We start from the raw sequence: 19433 nt of genomic DNA, 5'->3' as shown, positions 1-19433 counted from the left end.
GAAATGCCCCTTACGATGGTAGATAACACCGCCTTAATGGTATTGTCAAAGGAAGATAGAATGAATGACATTAAGCCCATCAAGACTACAGGGGATGGGAACTGTCTGTTCAACGCTGCCAGCATCGCTATATGCAAAAGCGAAACTCTTGGCATTGAGCTACGACTGCGTACTGCACTGGAGCTCCTCACAAATGCCGATTTCTATGGGTCGCATCCCATGGTCTCCTCTATGGATCTCACCACCCTGTACGGAAACAGGTGGCCCAAGGAGGGAATCTATGACACCGTCATCTTCAGCAATAGAGCAGTGCGTGTCCATGCAAGGGAAGGTTTTCAAAGGGCATTGCAACATGAGATCTCCAATACCCTTCACAACAGGAGATACTCAGGCATACTTCAGATCATGGGCTTGTCCTCTGCAATTGGATGTGAGGTTAAGGTAGTCTACCCCGATAAAAGGCATTCGCTTCTACCCTTGCTGACCGCCACTTACAGGCCAAGAGTTGGCCATCTGCAACAACTTCCACGCATCACAATTACGATGACCGATACATCTGGTTGGACTGACAGATCAAAAGAATTCCAGGTCAACCACTTTGTCCCGATGCTAAAAATTGATACAACAAGCATCGCTAACAAGTGGACCATGGTCAAACGTAAAAGGCATTCCGCTGCAAGAACGATCCAAAACAAACCAGAAATAAAAAAAAACTCGTTTATTTTCAGGCAAATCCAAGGCACCACTACAAGACTTCTTTAAGTCGATGAACAGCACACCAAGCAAGCCAAATAATTCCATGAAAAGCCCTTCAAGCAAGCCAAACGATTCTAAGAACGGCCCTTCGAGTCAGCCAAACAATTCCATAAACAACCCACCAAGCAAGCCAAACGATCTTATGAACAGCGCACCATCCAATCCAAAGAATTTCATAGACAGCCCACCAAGCTTGCCAAACAAACCCACGAACAGGCTCCCAAGCAAGTCAAGCACGCCAATGGGCAGCCCTCCGAATACACCGTATACGCCGATGGACAGCCCTCTGAGTGCCCCCTATATGCCGATGGACAGCCCACCAAGTGCACCCTGTACGCCGATGGACAGCCCTCCGAGTGCGCCCTATACGCCGATGGACAGCCCACCAAGTGCACCCTACACGCCGATGGACAGCCCTCTGAGTGCCCCCTATATGCCGATGGACAGCCCACCAAGTGCACCCTGTACGCCGATGGACAGCCCTCCGAGTGCACCCTATACGCCGATGGACAGCCCTCCGAGTGTGCCCTGTACGCCGATGGACAGCCCTCCGGGTGCGCCCTATATGCCGATGGACACCCCTCCGGCACACACTCACGAGATGAACACAAATTTAGACCTTCCTGCAGTCTTAAATGCTACGGAGGACTACAACCCCCCATTACCTTTGAGTGTTGGACGATCTTTTTATAGGAAACATGGCAAGCTTTATCAAAAGAACTCAGGAACACAAAGAAAGTCCCATGAACAAAATAAGGTAAAACAGTTGTTAGCGTGTCGGAGGAGTAACGTTGCAGGTGTACTTCAAGAAAATGTCAGTTCCCTGAAAAAGAAACTTCGCTTTTCAAACCTGCAAATTCTCCCATCTCAACGTGGTACTATTGCAGTGGCTGAACACATACTAAAACATGGACCATTGGTGCCAACCACAGTCCTATCTGCTGTGTACAAAAATGCCAACGGAACTTTAAGTGAACGTAGGATGATGGCAGGGGAATTGTTTGGAATCGTGTCGAAATATTTGAATGTCATGCAACTATATATTAATGGACAAGCTTTTATGAGTCAAAACACAACTTCCGATTTCCAAGCACTTGTGTCATTTCTTAACAACCGAAACCAAAGTCAGAAACAGTTTAACGATAGTGTCAAAGATTTAATTGGTGATTGTTTCAATGAAGCTTTAGAGTACATGGATTCAAAAAGAGACCGTGACACAGTCATTGGATTAATGGAGCGATTGACAAGTGTGAACTTTGTTACCAAAAAACTCTGTAACGTCCAAAACAAAAAGGCAGTCCAAGGATGTTGTGATACCTTGAAAGAAAACTTAAGGAAGTTCAGGGAACTGTCAACTTCATGTTCAGCGAATGTCAACTTCATAGTGGACAATTGCGCTGCAAACACAAACTTTTGTGTAGTTGACTCCAAAGATGCCAAGAGTATTGTGCCAGGTGACATAGCTCCAGTTCAGAATCCTATGAAAACATGGAAACAGCGATCAGGCATCCTTCCGGATCATGTCTGGGAGCAGGGACGAACTAACGCTGTGACGTCCATGGCTCATCTGTTTCTTCAGTCGAAAACAACTGTTAAGACACCAATGCCGACAGAAGAAGTTACAATTCTGCTTCTGGATTCGTCAGCTGCAGTCTCGGTCACACGAACTGGTCAAGCAGTTAATTTGATCTATCTATCCTACTATGAACCGGAAACTGTTTTCCGTTGTTTTAACGAATTATTCTTCTTGCTGGTACAACCATCACTTCATCGTTTTTTCAGAAACCCCGGAACAGGCGCATTGAAAGAAAATTTCGTCTTTATACATGTAGTAGACAACGGTTTATCTGAACAGCCCTCGAACAGTATGGTGCAGATGTGCCTGACGAGGTTATGTAAATTTCTCAATCTGGACAGAGTTACTCAAGTTTCCTTCGCGGAATATAACAGCAAACGAAATTTCGTGAAACAAACCGGAAATAGAGTAAGAAATAGAGTGAACAAAGCCCTTTCAGCACATGGTGCATTTTCAAGCCACGCAATTCACCCTGATGTAAGGGGGCCTGGAAAACCAGAGCACATTGAAAACATGGAAAGGATGGCGGAGAATGTTATTAACTGTTTGAAATGGGCGAAGTTTGGAGGAAAGTTTATCCAAGTTTACCGAGGCCTGAAAGAGGATAATTGGATCTTCAATGACGAAGCAGGCGTTAAGAAGTTTCTTTCGCTTTCCGAATTCAGTAAAGAACCATCAGGTATGTCCTACCGAGCAAGGCAGACACCCTTGGCACAATCAATGCATGATGTCTGGGGGATTGACCTGGACTACACGGGAGAATACTGGAGCGACTACACAGTGGTAAAAGGTGTAGATGATGAAGAGAGGTTGTCATGGTGCGACAAATATACAACAGTTATTTTTTGTAAGGGAGACGATTGGCGTGGAACTCCACGGCAACAAATCCATCGCCAGCCTCTTCCTGATTTCATGAGATGGATCACAAGCAAGGGAGAGCTTCACTATTTGCCATACGAACTCAGGATCTCTCTGCCACTTGGAAAGTGGGATTCAGTCACTGGATGCTACTTGCCAAGCCACTGTTTGGAATTGGCTTATGTCCTCTTGGATAAGCCCACAGGAACTTTATTGCGATGTCTATCCTTGTTAGCTTGGGTAACTGAAGATGAAGTTGTCCAACTCTTTGACGAAAAAGAAAAGGAAGTCCAGAAGGCAACACAGGATGCAATCAAGCGTGAACAATGGAAAGAGCACCGGCTGTATGCGGAAAAAAAGGACACTCTTGTGAGTATGTGCAAGGAGAGAAACATAGAACCCTCTGGTATGAAATACGAAATTGTAGGGAGGTTGGCATTAGCATTAAATGAAGAAAAGCCCAGAGAGCCTCAACTATTTGATGGTACGAAGACGTTGCCAAAGTCACCAAAGGACATCAGAAGACTAAACATCAGGTACCTGCAGTCCATTGTTAAGTACCACGGTCTTGCTCAATGCGGGACCAAGGATGAATTGGTACTACGTGTCTGCCTCATTTCTAACAACAGAATCTGTGCTTTAACAGGGAAAGGAAGATGTTCCTAGAACTGAATTCAGTCACGAGGGACTTAATTCTAGAAGAGAGAAAGCAATTAGCACTTTTACAAGACAACAGTCCTACTTACAGGCACAGGACTTACTCCACTCCGATAGCACCTTCACTATCCTCAGACCGCCCCAGATACCACGCATCAGTTCAAACTGAACACTCAGTGAAATCACGTATTGAACTGCCGCCAAATGTAGCCATGGAAAACGTCCATGACATCTTTGAAGAACTCATTGAGAATGTCAGCACGAAGAGGGAAACTCACCAGAACACAACCAGCAAATAGCAAACAGCTAATGAAGGTACTACAGAAACAATGGACGTTAACAGATCAGCAAAGCTTCTTCACAAGGGAACAAGGGTATGTGTAAAAAGGGTTTTTGTTTTAAGTCTCTAGGTAGTCTGTATATTATCTAGATGCTAAAGTGTGCAAACGTTTAGCAGTCGTATTTGCTCAACCAAAACTTGAGACAACTTGTGTGCTAGTAAAGGCTTTATTTCGTTTCTTATATTTGATACTGTGTCATTGTTGTATCGCATGTAGTGTGATGCTACATTGTATGCCGTGTAACACTGGAAAAGAAATGCAATTAGGCGTAACTACGACTTTTTGGATTGTGAACCTGCCATCATAGCAAGCTGCTATATATATTTTAGCATGAACATCTTTAATTTAACATTATCAATCATGACCCAAATATTACTTTGGAAAAAAAAACTTAGTCTCACTTTTTAATTATATTCTCTTCTATCAATCTGGTAATCAAGTATATAATTGTACATCTTATATTATGATTTAAGGTTAAAGTGTTTTGGAGTGAAGAGGAGGTGAAGGGTACTGGCTGGCATGAAGGTTGGTACATGGCTGTTGTGAACGATGTTCTTGACAAGGATGAAGGGAGAACTTCAATAGTTTATGTGGTGGAACCATCAGAGGTGTACGAAATTAGTGTCAAAGAAATGTTGGAAGAGAGAACAATAAGGATCACTAACGGTGATGAAATGGAACAGTTTTACGAAGTGGGTGCCAAGGTTTCAGTTAAATGGATGAGAGAGGAGATCGGAGATACAAACTGGAGGGCTGGATGGTATGTAGGGGAAGTTCAAGAAGCTGCTCCACAGTATGATGAGATAACTCTGCAATTTGTTGCTGAACCAGAGTCCCTGTATACCTATGAGGTATCTCCATGTGTGGCAGAAGGGAAACTACGGATGGTAAACCCTGTGCTTTGAGGGGGCTCCCTCTAGAGTATTAACAAAGCACCAGCACTAACTTTCAACATGAGCTGCAACATAAAACAAAATTTTGTTTTCTCGCAATTTGGTTCACGAAACTTACTAGTGAGGATGCCAACATAATTAAGGATATATACAGTTGTAACTTTCTGGGCACAGGTCATTACCAAAAGGATTCATTTCTGAAATGGTCTTCAAATAGAGTGGATTTCCGAGGGGGTAAAAGTGCCATTCCAAATATCCCAATGAGTGAATGTGTTGAAAATTGTTTCCAAGGGGGGTTCCATAATAACCCTTCAATAGGGGGGGGGGGGTGCGGATAAAAATGGAATCGTCCTACGTCATTTGCGAGTCGAATTAACTCAGGAATGTAAAAGCGATACAAATAGATCTTTGTAAAGCCACAGATTATTAATTTGTTACATTTCATAAATGTGAGCCAAACGTTTAATACTGGCAAATAAATGGCCTCTAAGTAAAACAAAAGTAAGACAGAAAACCAGAATTTCGCGTTGAAGCATCCTCTTAATTCCTTTGCCACCAAATAAACAGAATGCATATCAACGACTAGTCTGTTTTGTTGAAAGAATTCCCCAATTTGACCTTCGTCGCATGCCCATACTGACAATAACAGTAGTTCTAAGAACAGTTCAGATTGCTAAAAGTCAGATCAGTTTTTCTCAGGTATTCTCAGTTTCGTTCAAAGCTGCTCTAAGGTTCTCAAAGATCACTAAGCTGAGATGATCGGCATGTTGATGGAGATCAGTTTGAATGACCTTTATGTCGATCCCTGCTCTTGTACAAAGCGTTTATTTGTAAAACAAATTAGAAAAAATATATATAATTTTGTCTTTACTGTCAACAACTTACCTTTGGCTCCACAATTGAAAAAGATTTAATTGTTCTAACAGCTCGATCCGTACGACCCGGGCCGTACAACAGCAACTACCATCACAAAGTTTGAACAGTCAAGCTGCGATGATTCGGCCGCGACCATGCACATCCAAGAGAAAATGGCACATCTTAAGGGCTAGACTTTCAAAAGTCCTTCGTCTCGTGTAGATTCGCGTCCGAAAAATCACGCTTCGCTCGCCAAAACATTATCTCCTGGGATTCTCGTGAGGTGGAATTGTGGCAAGCTTAAGGGCTTGAAACATGAGAGGGATGGTTGATTTCTTCAAACACACACTGTTTATTTTGTCATGCAAAATGGACTGATATTCCAAGCATACATACATTCTAAGACTCTAATACTTCTTTTCAAGTCTTTCTATTACCGTAAACGTCCATGTATAAGCCACACTTTTTTTCACAAAATTGAAGCCATAAATCAAGGGTGCGGCTTACCCATGGATACATCTGTGTTTGGAGTTTTAAAAAACCTAATTAATATTCATACAACTTCTTAAGATCTCAGTAACGAAACATAAAAGAAACTGAGAGCATGTTGCTGTTGTTCATTGACTTTTTAATGAGTGGTGGCTCCTAAAGGATAGCTGTTTGCATAGCTGTTTGCAGTGACGTCTTCGGCCAGTCACTTCCATGCATATCTTTCTGCCTCGTGCGATAAAATACCACAAAATTCGCGAGTACTCGCGAGGTAAATGGCCAACTGTTTCGTTGTCCTTGACCACCGTCTCGGCAAATTTGTCGACTGCATTATCAAGCTCCTGTTCTGCATGAATTTTTTGGCCTATTGCGGGTTTCCAAACATCTTTATAGACGTGGTCGTCAACGTGGTCATCACACCCAGGCCCTGGCCCAGACTCCTCTCCACGTTTAAAGCTTGGCTACTAAGCACTCGTTCGTATTTCAACTTATATGGATGAAACCTTGATTGTTTGTCCTTGCTGGTTTACAGCAATAGAACGTTTATGCTGGAACTTCAAACTTTATTGTACTACATTATTTTCCAAAATATGCGCTTCTAAATTTGGGGTGCAGCTTATCTACGGATGCGGCTTATACATGGACGTTTACGGTAATTTTTCTGACTCAACGATACATTTTTCAGCAGCTATTAATTGTTTTGAATAATCCCCTACCCCCGCCCCACGTAAAGTTACAGTCATGTATGTGAATATATGCAAGCATAAATTTCCATGCACTGATGGGACACGGAAAACAAGAAATGGAGGGCATTTTATACCCCATGCACTTACTGCGCATGAGTAATTAGCTCTCAGACAAGCTCAGAATGACGTAAGAGTTGCAGTCAACAAACTTTTTTTTGGAGTAATAAAAGGTGTGTGATTATAACTATTTAGTATAAATACACAGGTGATTGTACAAAATCGCGCGCTCTCATTGGCTCGCTATCTCGGATTATCAGTCCATAATCACCTTGATGGACAAAATGGCTGCCAGTAGTCGTTTTGCCACTGTAAGTGAAGATGATTTCGAGTTGAAATTTTTTTTTTATACTAAAACATACTAAAACAATTATTCGCCTCAGGCCCAGTGATTATCGGTGAATATTCACCGAGACGAAGTCGAGGTGAATATTCACCGATAATCACTTCGCCTTTGGCGAATAATTGTTAAATATAGGGAGTAAGTAGGAATAGTTATCATTAGCACCTTTTTGTGCTTAATCTATTTTAAAACTCTAATCTTGTTGAAAATGCAAAACATTTTTATTTCTACTAAATTGTTACAACTATTGTAATGATGTGATGTACATTTCTTGGATGGCATTCTCTTGACCATCTCAGCACAAACTGACTAGCACAATTAAGACATGAAATAAACATTTTATGCAAAACTTTATAGCCCGATTTTATTATGTTTGTGGTCAGTTAATATCAAGACGACAACTCATTACTATTATATTTCTTACTTAAATACAGCAACTATATATTCCTGTATCCCTTCCAGTTAAGTAATTGTGGAAAATTTAGCTTTAAGTGAGACAATGATTTTTCAGTCAGTAACAGGAGCATAGTGAGATAAAAATGCAAGAATCTGTTGCACTCCAACCAGTATTTAAACCTAAGCCTTTCTGGTTATTAGTCCAGATACTCCACTACCACTTCAAGCTACAGGAGACTTGCAGGAGCTAAGTTCCTAAATTATCCATTTGATACAATACATATTTTACAAATAATACCTGTCTGCCATTGTACAATAATTTAAAATTACTGCTGGCAATGCTAAAACACCCTGGCCCTTTAAGTTACATGTAAACAATACCCCACTTGTGTAAATATGTACAGTACTGTGCAAAAAGAATGCAAACGAATTTCGACGAAATTCGCTTATTGTTCTCTCGAAATTTCGGGGGAAGAGGTGTGATTTTTCCGCCGAATTTTCGAAGAAATTTCGCTGGGCCACGAAAATTCGAACCCAGGACGAAAATTTGTAAATCTGACAACGAAATTTTGGTTGGAGTTCGTACGTACTGAAACGAAAATTCACAAATCTAACATCGAAATTTCGTTGGAGTTTGTACGTACTGAAACGAAAATTCGTAAATCTAACAACAAAATTTTCGGTTGGAGTTCGTACGTACTGAAACGAAAATCCCAGAACTTTAATAATTGGGACATTCCATTTTTTATCCGCACCCCCCCCATGGAGGGGATATTTTGGTACGGTCAACTCAACCCCTGTCGTAATCTTCAATTTTTGCTGTTAGCAGTGGGGTCGGAATCAGCAATTATATTAAAGAAACCCATCGGAATCACGAAAATGAGAAAATTTTGACCGTTGGAATCTACTTTTGCCTATGCTACTTTATTTGATTGAATTAAAGATAAAATTTCAATGTATTGTATTAAGGATATCAGTTTATAATTGCAGCCAACGATATCATTTTACGTTTCTTGCATATTCAATCTTTTTTGTTCTAATTTTGAAGGTGTGACAGTTTAGTAAGTAAGTAACAAGTAAAGACACAACCGGGCCCCATTATGTTGTAGTTCTGCAATCACCAAGGATTGGTTACCCCAGCTCATGCTATACCCAAAGACAAAATGGAGCGTTGATCTGCATCTTGTAGAGAAGACGGAGAGAACAAATAAATATGCAACCACAGAAGAGCTTGCGGGCAGGCTTGACGTGTGTAATGTGGAAAATGTGGATAGGGCAGGGCTGTCGAGTTTACGGTTTGCTTCCGTAGTTCAGTTGATCGAGCGTTTAATACCAGGTATAAACACCGCAACGATACTATGAACTCCAGCATTCCATTTTAACACGCTTTATTAACTGAACTTGTAAATAGTAAACTGCCCGGACGGCGGTAAGAAGACGGGCGAACTGAACTGTAGCGGTTAAAACTAGAATAAACTCAACCACAAAACCTTACAAAATAAAATTTTTCACGTTGTTATTGTAAGATAGTTTTGTGCTGGTATGTAGATTTCGATGGCATGCAGGTTACATATTTATGCTAAGTAGTTAATATTTAAGGAGTTTGTCCGTTAGGAGTTGTCACTTCGACAGCATCTCCGCTTTTGATCAGTTCATTTCGGAAATTTTGTTTTTAGTTTATTTTCGTGCTATGTCTAATCCACCGCCGGAAACTGCATCATTCCAACCTCAACAGATAGACTTTTCTAATTCCGAGACGATCTCGCTGATTTCTTCCCTTCTTGATTCGAAGTTGCAGAAAACATTTGGCGATTTCAAGCGCTCCTTGGACGAACGCGAGGTGGAAACTCGGCGAGAACTAAAGAAATTGAAAACAGACTCTAAGGCAGCTAGTTCACTTCAATTTAAAGGTAACAGAATCCAGTTTGAGTTTAATACACAGCTCCTTGACTGCCTTGATCTGGCTATCTCTAATCTGTCCGAGGGAAACCTGCTGGCTGTTCAAGAACATCTCCAAAAGGCCAAGTCTGACCTTGAGAAACGCATTAAGTTGATCCGCTTTGCTGATAAAAGTCCCGCTGGCTGGGCTGCAGTTGAAGAATATGAGTCCGACGAACTCGCTGAAAATTCGGAAGACGAGAAGAAACTTTGGGCAGCTGAGCGTCGTGCGTTTACCAAGATTAAGCAGAAGTCTTCCGGCAAATCTCGTGTTTCAAGGTCCTCAAATGCTGCTAAATTCCGAGATTTTCAGGCTGTACAAGTCCCTGGATCTTCGACTTCTGCTGTTACGTCTTTTCCATTTTCTGCTCACCGCTCTTATTTTCATCAGCCCTTTCGTGCCGCCCGACACGTCCAGCCTTCTGACATCTGCTTTAACTGCAATCAGCGAGGACACTGGTCTAATTCGCCAGCCTGTCCTTTGTTCTACAAAACAAGAGCTAGTCTCCCCAGCACTGCCGCCAGTTCAACGTCTACAAAGTCAACCACCGTCTGATTTGGCAAATGTTCTTGCACGATTGGGTCCAGATAAGTACTCTGACTTTGACTTTGACTTGGATCACATTTCTCTTGATTCTTACTTTGCAGAATATTTTGAAGGCTCTAGTCCAGTTATTGTTAAGGGTAGGCTTAAAGCTAATATTTCCTTTTGGCAAAGCATTGGTGCCTCTAAGTTTATTTTAGATACCTTAAGTTTTGGTTATAAGATTCCCTTTTCACGGGAACCTACAATTGTTTTTCTTAATAATAATCGCTCAGCTTTGGGTGAGAGTGATTTTGTAGAATCCGCTATTCAGGAGTTACTTAGGGTTGGCTCTATTGTTTCGTGTACTCGCCCGCCTGACGTGGTTAACCCATTGTCTGTTTCTGTACAGTCAAGTGGTAAGAAGAGGCTTATATTGGATCTTAGGCATGTTAATTTCTTTGTGAATAAGTCCAGAATTAAGTTTGAAGATGCTCAGTCTATGCTAAATTTTTTGATCGGCGAGTCTCTTTCTAATTTGTGGGCTTATTCTTTCGATATTAAGTCTGGGTATCATCATGTTGAAATTTACCCCACACATCAAAGATTTCTTGGTTTTTCGTGGGTTTTCAATGGGGTTCAGAAATATTTTAAGTTTGTCGTCCTGCCCTTTGGTCTTTCTACGGGCCCTTATATTTTCACCAAAGTTATGCGTCCCCTCGTCAAGCATTGGCGTTCTCAGGCCCTCCGCATTGTAGTTTATTTAGATGACGGTCTGGGAGTATGTGGTACGAAGGATACTTGCCTTCGACAATCTTTGTTGGTGCATTCTGATTTAATTAGCTCGGGGTTCGTCCCAAATAAGGATAAGTGTATGTGGATCCCTAGTCAGTTGCTTCGCTGGCTTGGTTTTCACTGGGATTTTGCTCGGGGCTTGTTGTCTATTCCTGAAGATAAGATATCAGTTCTGCTTGCGTCCATAGGGGAGGTTTTTAGTTCTCGTGTAGTAACTGCCAGGATGCTGGCTCAGGTTACCGGGCGTATCATTTCCTGTATGCTTGTTTTTGGCCATATTTGCAAGATTATGACGAAAGCATTGCATTCTGTTATTGTAGATAGAGCATCTTGGAATGCCGGGGTTTTTCTTACTGATGAAGCTATTTCTGAGTTAAATTATTGGTGTGCCAATGCTCGGGCACTTAATTCTAGACCTTTTGTCTATCCAGTTAATGTTCCTCATCACATTGTCTATTCCGACGCTAGTGACGTTGCTTGCGCTTCTTACATTTATGTTGAGGTCGACGGGTTTCTTGTTGCCCACAAGAATTTTGATGATCTTGAAATGAAGCAAAGCTCCACTTGGAGGGAATTGAAGTCTGTTAGTTTTGCGTTGAGAAGTTTTGCTCCCATTTTGCATAATTCCTCTGTTAAGCTTTATACTGATAATAAAGCTGTAGCGTTCATTACAGATTCCGGGAGCAATAAGCCACATTTAAATACTATTGCTAAGGATATTTTCTGTTTGTCTTCTGCTCATGGTATTAGGTTGTCAGTGGAATGGATTCCTCGTACGCTTAATCAGAAAGCTGATTATTACAGTAAGGTCATTGAATTTGACGACTGGCGTGTTTCCAACGCTTACTTTCGTGAAATAGATTCTCGATGGGGTCCCTTCACCATAGATTTTTTTGTTAGTTATGCAAATACCAAGTTGCCTAGGTTCTATTCGCGCTTTTACAGTCCTAACACTTTGGGTGTAGATGCTCTTAGTCATAGCTGGCATGGTGAGAACTGTTGGTTGGTCCCTCCTGTTTGCCTTGTCACTCAAGTTATTGAGCATGTCAAATTATGTAAGTGCGTAGGCGCCCTTGTGGTCCCTTATTGGCCGTCTGCCATTTTTTGGCCATCCATCATTAATGAAGGTCGTTCTTTTCGTAGTTATATTGTTGACTTCCTTTACGTTGCTGAAGGGAAGCGAGTTTTTGTTCACGGCGTTAATAAGAATTGTATTTTTGGTTCTGATAATTTTAGTTCGTCTGTCCTTTTCTTGCGTATTAATGGCGCCAATTAAATCTAAGCAATTAGATTGTATTTTTTGTGATTTTCATCTGTTGGAATTAAACTGTTTGCCACTTGGCTTTGTGTGTTTTATTTGTTTCGCCACTGGGCTTTTGCACACTTGATTTACTCTGGATGTATTAATGGGGCTAAATAAATCTATGCAATTAGATTCTATTTTTTGTTTTATCAGCTATTGGAATTTAAGTGTTTGCCACTTGGCTTTGTGTGTTTATTTGTTTTGCCACTGGGCATTTACACACTTGTTTTACTCTGGATGTATTAATGGGGCTAATTAAATCTAAACAATTAGATTGTATTTTTTGTTTTATCAGTTATTGGAATTTTAAGTGTTTGCCACTTGGCTTTGTGTGTTTATTTGTTTTGCCACTGGGTTTTTGCACATTTGATTTACTCTGGACGTCGCTGGTAGTAGCCCGTGTTAGACTAAAAATTCTTGTTCTATTTTTGTTTCTTCCTGCACAAGGTGATATTGCTTTTGCGCAGATTAGTTCCACCCTACAGAATCCTGAACTCCGAAGACTTGCCAGTTCTCTTCCGGCTCGTGCATTGCAGTCCAAGGCTCCACGTACCATTGATCAGTATTCCAGGTCTTTTCAGAAATTCAGAGTCTGGGCATCTTGCTTCCCCGAGATCACGGCTTTGCCTACAAGGCTGTTAGACGTCGCTCTTTACCTAGAGCATCTTATTCGAGGTGATACAAGCTCTTCCATACTTCAGTCTGCATCTTGTGGTATTTCGTGGGCTAATAAGCTCTATGGTTTTCCCGATCCTTGTCAAGATCCTCTGGTGAAGAACATTCTCGAGGCTGGTATTCGGATTTCAGCTAAACCAGTGGTTAAAAAGGAGCCAATTACTCCTGAGATGATTTCGTCAATTTGTTTAAAGTATGCCTCGCCATCTGCTAACCTGTCTAGTCTCCGAATTGCAGCTTTATTTGTCACTGCTTATTGTGCATTTTTACGCTTTGACGAGCTAGCTAAGTTGCGCTGTTGTGATGTAAATTTCCAAAATTCGGATTATGTTAAGATTACTATTGCCAGTAGTAAGACTGACGTATATGGGGATGGTTCTTCAGTTCTTTTGGCTAGGACGGGTACTGTCACTTGTCCTTATACGATACTTTCTCGTTATTTTCATCTCGCTTGTTTGAATTGTAATTCTAGTGACTTTGTATTTCGCAATCTTGTTTATCATAAGTCCACTCTTAGTTATTCTCCAGGTTCACGACCTATATCCTATTCTAGGGCTAGGGAGCTTTTGCTTAATTCTTTAGTTGAACTAGGTTTTCCTAAGTCTAGTTATGGTTTACATAGCTTAAGATCAGGTGGCGCCTCCGCCGCTGCAAACGCTGGCATCAGCGATCGTTTGTTTACACGACATGGTCGTTGGAAATCGGATCGTGCCAAGGACGGCTATGTTAAAGATAACATCAATTCTCTTCTTTCAGTTTCTCGTTCCTTAGGTCTATAGTTCTCTTTAAATTGTGCTTTATCTTCGAAATGGGGCAATTTATGTCTGATCAATAAACGAGATGCCCCCTCCTATGACTGGTGTTTTCTTCCTTATACTAAGTTATAAATTATTTTGTTTTCGTTTCACTGCAGAGTGATTAGATAACAAATATAATTTTTCACGTTGTTATTGTAAGATAGTTTTGTGCTGGTATGTAGATTTCGTTGGCATGCAGGTTACATATTTATGCTAAGTAGTTAATATTTAAGGAGTTTGTCCGTTAGGAGTTGTCACTTAGACGGCATCTCCGCTTTTGATCAGTTCATTTCGGAAATTTTGTTTTTAGTTATTTTCAGTGTTTATTACTATCCTAGGGCAATTTATGTCTGATCAATAAACGAGATGCCCCCTCCTATGACTGGTGTTTTCTTCCTTATACTAAGTTATAAATTATTTTGTTTTCGTTTCACTGCAGAGTGATTAGATAACAAGTGAACTCATGTGAAACGAAAAACTCGACGGAAAACAACACTTACATTTTGTTTAGGAGCTGGATAGCTGCATAACGCGTTGCAGACTGAAAGAAGAACTGCTTTAAAGCGAAAGAAACTGCACTAGAGGCAAATAGACTAAACTTAAAATAAAGTAACTGCATTGGAAGCGAAGCGAAGTGAACTGAAAAAGACTATATTAACCTTAAATACTTTCAAAGAAATATGAATATATTACGCTAAATTACTTGACTAACACATTCCGCACCCACAACAAACTAACAATGACATTTAACACGAACCTACAATAAAACTAATGACGAGGCGTTTACACCACGTGCAGCACTGTTCACGGATCGAAGAAACATAGTGGACCATAGAGCACTCACCACAGACTGCAACGTTAATAGATCGAGGAAACAAGACAGACTTTTGGGTCATAATTCAGTTGATGTGGCTTCCATTCTCTTTCTTTATTGCAAATAAAAAGGTGGTATATTAAAATTAACGAGAAACTAATATTTCTAATAAACTGCATTGCTTTCCGTTACATCGTAAACAGTTTACATAACGGATTGTTTTACACGGATTTCGCCTTTTGAAATGGCTGGTGTTACGGCCTCTTTATAAGCCCTGTTAGGTTCTCTGTCGTAAATTATGGTAATAGTGTCATTGTCCGGATCAAATTCTTGTACCTCAGCAGTATACCAACCAGCTTTCCAACCTGTTCCTTTGACTTCAGTATTTGACCAGCGAACACTGATCTTTGCGCCAATTTGTGTCACTTCATCATAGAGGTCACTGTCACAATGAACATTTAGGACTTTTAAAGTTCCTTCCCTGACACTTTCCTTTACTTGCAAGTTGTAACGCTTATCTGGTTCACTGATATACTCGATCGTGATTTCATCAAGTGCTTCGGTATATGCTCTGACTACTGCTGTATACCATCCTGGATCCCATCCGGACAGGGCATCCCCTTCTTTCCAGAGTACTACCACTCTAGTTCCAGGCTTGGTAATAGCCTTTATATTGTCCGTGTCCCTTTTCTCTCTATTGAAGTCTCTTGTTGCTAGGAGGACATTCTTGAGATCTTCAAAAATGTTGGGGAGATTACTTAAAGATGTTCCCACAGGAATTTTTAGGTCGTTGTTTCCTTTCCTTTCTTCATTTGATCTCGAGGCACTTTCCCATGGTCTATCGGTAGAAATAGTGGCATTTGTCCCTCGCTGATATTCTCTTTCGTGATAAATGACCTTATCCTCTATAATAAAGGCTTTTATTTGCTCCCTGATCACCCGCTTGGCTACTCCTATTAAATCTTCTAGTGCTGTCAACTCCCTCGCGAAAAGTAGGTGCTTTGTTCCAGTCCTTATAGCCAAAACGCGCAATACGAGTTGATCTTTGGTGCCAATTGTTGGTATGTTGTGAAAATGAAGTACTTGCTTTAGGGTACTAAGCGGTGGCTTAAGTATTTCTTTCGCAGTTAACGGTATAGATGAAATATCACCAGAATATTGGTCGAGTTGTGGCTCATGCTTGCTACCAATGTAATCTAGCCCGTGCTGCTTGCATTTAGCTGCAAGACTCTCCCTTTTTTCAGCAAATAGCGGATGTTGCCTCCAACATTCTCTTTCCAGGCAATCATTGTAGCTGGCTTCCATTTCATCTGCCTTTTTCCTGAGGTATTTTTCTACTATCTGTTCTGGACACCAAGTAAGAAGGCCAACAGTTGTAAGTATGCGAGAGGGCAAACATGATATACATAGGAAAATAATGTCAAGAATACGGGTCGGTAAAAACAATTCAGGACTGCAGTCCCATGGACCAGTAACGAAGTCACGCCTCTGTTCAAATGGCATATAGTGCATTTCTCCACCTGTCAAATACCATCTCACGTAATCAGGAACTGGCTGGAGGATATAGCTCTGGAACAAAAATGAGTCATCAAAAATTGCTGTCCTGTATTTGTCTCTCCAGGCCGTTCGGGCAGAGGAGCCAGTATCGTTCTCTAGTATTTGATAATCTTCTGCATACTCTCCTTGAAATGAAGCGTTTAAGCCCCATAGCAAACTTAATTCCTGACTGACTTTATTTTTTTTCACCTCATAGGTAAGCGGACATTCACCTTTTCGTTGCTCGTTCATGGCAAGAAAATTGTGCATCTCCTCTTCATTGTCGAAAATATAATCTTCTCCCTTTAAACCCCTCACGCACAGTATTGGATTCCCTGCAAATTTTGCTTGGCCAAAAACGATGCGGACTTAGTCTGCCATTTCCTCCATTTCCCTCTTATGCTCCTCCATGTAAAAATCATGCTTAGGAGTCTTGAACGGTCCATGTTTGGCTAGTACCTTCTCTTCCGAGGCATGTACGCATTCCACTGGATTCCGCTTGCTGTGGTATTCGGCAAAGGACACTTGACAAATTTTCTTTAGCTTAAGAAACCTGAGTAGTCGCACAAGTAGCATCTGAACTAAAGGACTCCGCGGCATATCCACACCATTGTCTACGATGAACACAAATGACTTTTAAGCTTTCCAGTGTTGGGGTCACGAAAGTGCCTATCCAAGTGGGGAAACGTCATCAAATATAACAACTCATCAATAGAGCGAAAAACGGTTTCATTCTGATATAACGATAGCCTAAGAACTGTTATTGCTCGTCCTGTCCTCTTTAGATGAATCGTTGTCTCTTTCCTTGCATACGACCTGAACAACCCATCAGATTTATTGCCACAGACATCCTGGTTGAATTTGATTTCGCGACGTGTTTGCTCTGTCTTCAAAAACAGGTGACTCATAGGAGTGATGGCATTATTTCGCGACTGATCGTAAGTGTGATCTTGATATTCACACCGTCTCCACGTTTTATTGTTATGTTTATCGTTGGGACGAACAACCTGCTTAGCATCATATGAATTGACGAACGTTTCCAAGGGACTTTCATCTGCTTTGTCGAGTATGGTATTCACATTGGCAGAACTCCAGTGGACGTTGACAACCGAGTCTTTAATCGGGGCAGTATCTGGTGCTTTATGAAGAGATACACACGCATTTATCCCTCGACCTTCGTGATGGCGTTTTGCCTCATGAGTGCCCTTCCGGAAGTTTTGGGTATAGTTGTAACAGCAGCTAAGGCTGATGGGAAAATCTTCTGGAGCTAAAGTAGTGTACAGATGTCTGCCAAATAATATGGCAATATATTTCAACCAACGCTCGCCTCGTGACCCAGGCCTGTTCTCCTCGTAAACTTGCAGACGAACGTTACCAAATATGTGTTAAAATACTGTGCAGTTGAATAAACCCACATGTTCTTGCGCCTAAAGCGGTTACCGTTTTTTTGCTGTTTGATTGAAAGCTTGAATACAACATTTCGTTGCATAATTTCTCCTCGTTTGTAGAGATAAACCGCATCCTCTAAAACACAACCGTAGTAGATTCCAATCTTGCCGGACTGAGAACCTTTTCTGCCCCCCCCCCCCCCTCCCTCATTTCAAAACATTATTTTGTTTTCGTGCATTATTATTATTATACATGCCTGTCACGGAAACAATAATTCCCTGACTGAACTAGTGTCAAACGACGAATTTGGCATGGGATCTTAATAACCTAACCTTTTTTTTTTCTACTCCTCTTTGCAGATCCAAAGCCAAAACAATCCCCTTTTGCCAAGTGGCTAAAGAACAAAAAGGGCGCACTAACCATGTATCAAAATGCTAGCTCACAAAAGCTAAAAATATATACCCAAAATGAAATTACAACGGCGAAGGGCCTAGAGAAAGTAAGGAGACAGTTTTGGAACAATAAGGCCGAGGAGGTGTGCAGGGACAAAAGCCTAAGAACGTGGTCAAAAACAGCGTTGCATGGCGTGATCGACACGTCATGGCCTCTGAAAAAAACCGCTTTGTTTGTTTTGGAAGGCAACAAAATCCTTAACGAAAAAATAAGGGAAAATAAGGGAATAACAAAACAGATGGAGGGGACACTCGCAGAAAACCTCAGGAGGACACTCTCCGTACACAGTGATCTGCTGAGTACGAATTCAAAGCTTGCTGCCTTAAAGGATCCCAACAACACCGCTAGGGATAAAAAGAATACAATTCAAAATCTCGAGAAATCAGCTAGGGAAGTAATGGGCACGTTGAAGAAAGCCCAAGAGTCCACCAGAAAAGCCATCGAAAACCAGGGCAAAGGAATAAACTGGAAGGCTTACGATGTCACCGAAGAAATACTCATTGACACTACTGAGCCTACACCAGACGAAATATCAGGAATGTTAAAGGCCGTTTTGGATAGAACCCGGCCGACGGACACTTGCCAAGAGTTATCCGACGAGGATAACGAATGATTTTGTTTATGGCTGGGACACACAAATTGTCGCATTATGTGACAAATCAATGCGTTAGGCCGCGGCAACAAGTCTCTGCACAAAATCGCCCTGTGTGACAGCGAGAGAATTTCGTCATTGCTACAGAATTTCGTCGCTGCGATCTCGCCCGAATTCAACCCGGTTTGAATTCGTGTCTCAAGGGGGTGTAGCAAATTGTTTTTTCGGAAGCAGTACACACTGAGCGACTTGTCACAACGACGTGTCACAGCGATTTGTCGCATCCTGAAGGGACAGCGTGAAGGTTACGATTTCCATGTGCTTAATTTTTTTTCCATGTGTTTAATTTTTGTCAATTGTTAAAATTTCCAGGAAAAAAAAAAATTTTTTACATAAAATTTGCTGCAGAGAGTTTTTGATATTTCATTTTTCTGTTGTTATAATTTCGGGGGAAAAAAAATCAATTTTTGTTTATGACATTTGCATGCGCCGTCACCTGCCTCGCTTGGAAATTTTGTTACATTTCCTTTCTTTTTCTTTTTTTTTTTCAATTCCGGGAAAAAGTTATTTTTGATCAGGCCTGCATGACTTCCCCTGATAGCAATATTGTAAATGTATCATCGATTTACCCACACAACACTTCACCACATGTGTGATGAACTCAAACAATGGGTGTTCTATAGGCAAGGCACAAAATTGACATTTTTTAAC

At 41.2% G+C, this 19433-nt stretch overlaps 2 protein-coding genes across 2 annotated transcripts; both read left to right on the top strand.

Moving 5' to 3' along the window:
* Window positions 1–8992: 8992 nt before the first annotated feature.
* LOC138058083 (uncharacterized) lies at window positions 8993–10804 on the top strand. The gene has a single exon (XM_068903973.1). The coding sequence runs from the start codon at window positions 9598–9600 to the stop codon at window positions 10399–10401; it is 804 nt and encodes a 267-aa protein (XP_068760074.1). The 5' UTR covers window positions 8993–9597; the 3' UTR covers window positions 10402–10804.
* Window positions 10805–11077: 273 nt separating this feature from the next.
* On the top strand, window positions 11078–14382 carry LOC138056124 (uncharacterized). The gene is made up of 3 exons (XM_068901956.1): window positions 11078–12218; window positions 12914–13543; window positions 14378–14382. The coding sequence occupies exons 1-3, from the start codon at window positions 11078–11080 to the stop codon at window positions 14380–14382; spliced, it is 1776 nt and encodes a 591-aa protein (XP_068758057.1).
* The last annotated feature ends 5051 nt before the right edge of the window (window positions 14383–19433 follow it).

This window comes from Montipora capricornis, chromosome 7, assembly GCF_036669925.1.
Source record: "Montipora capricornis isolate CH-2021 chromosome 7, ASM3666992v2, whole genome shotgun sequence".
NCBI classification, from domain to species: Eukaryota; Metazoa; Cnidaria; class Anthozoa; order Scleractinia; family Acroporidae; genus Montipora; species Montipora capricornis.
Note: the sequence above shows the minus strand (reverse complement) of the source record. Positions and strands in the feature narration are given on the sequence as shown.

Excerpts from the sequence above, each read along its gene's own strand:
- LOC138058083 (XM_068903973.1), top strand. The coding sequence starts at position 9,598 with ATGTCTAATCCACCGCCGGAAACTGCATCATTCCAACCTCAACAGATA.
- LOC138056124 (XM_068901956.1), top strand. The coding sequence starts at position 11,078 with ATGCGTCCCCTCGTCAAGCATTGGCGTTCTCAGGCCCTCCGCATTGTA. Across the intron at positions 12,219-12,913 it reads TATTGAGCATGTCAAATTAT|GTGATATTGCTTTTGCGCAG; the intron begins GTAAGTGCGTAG and ends TTCCTGCACAAG.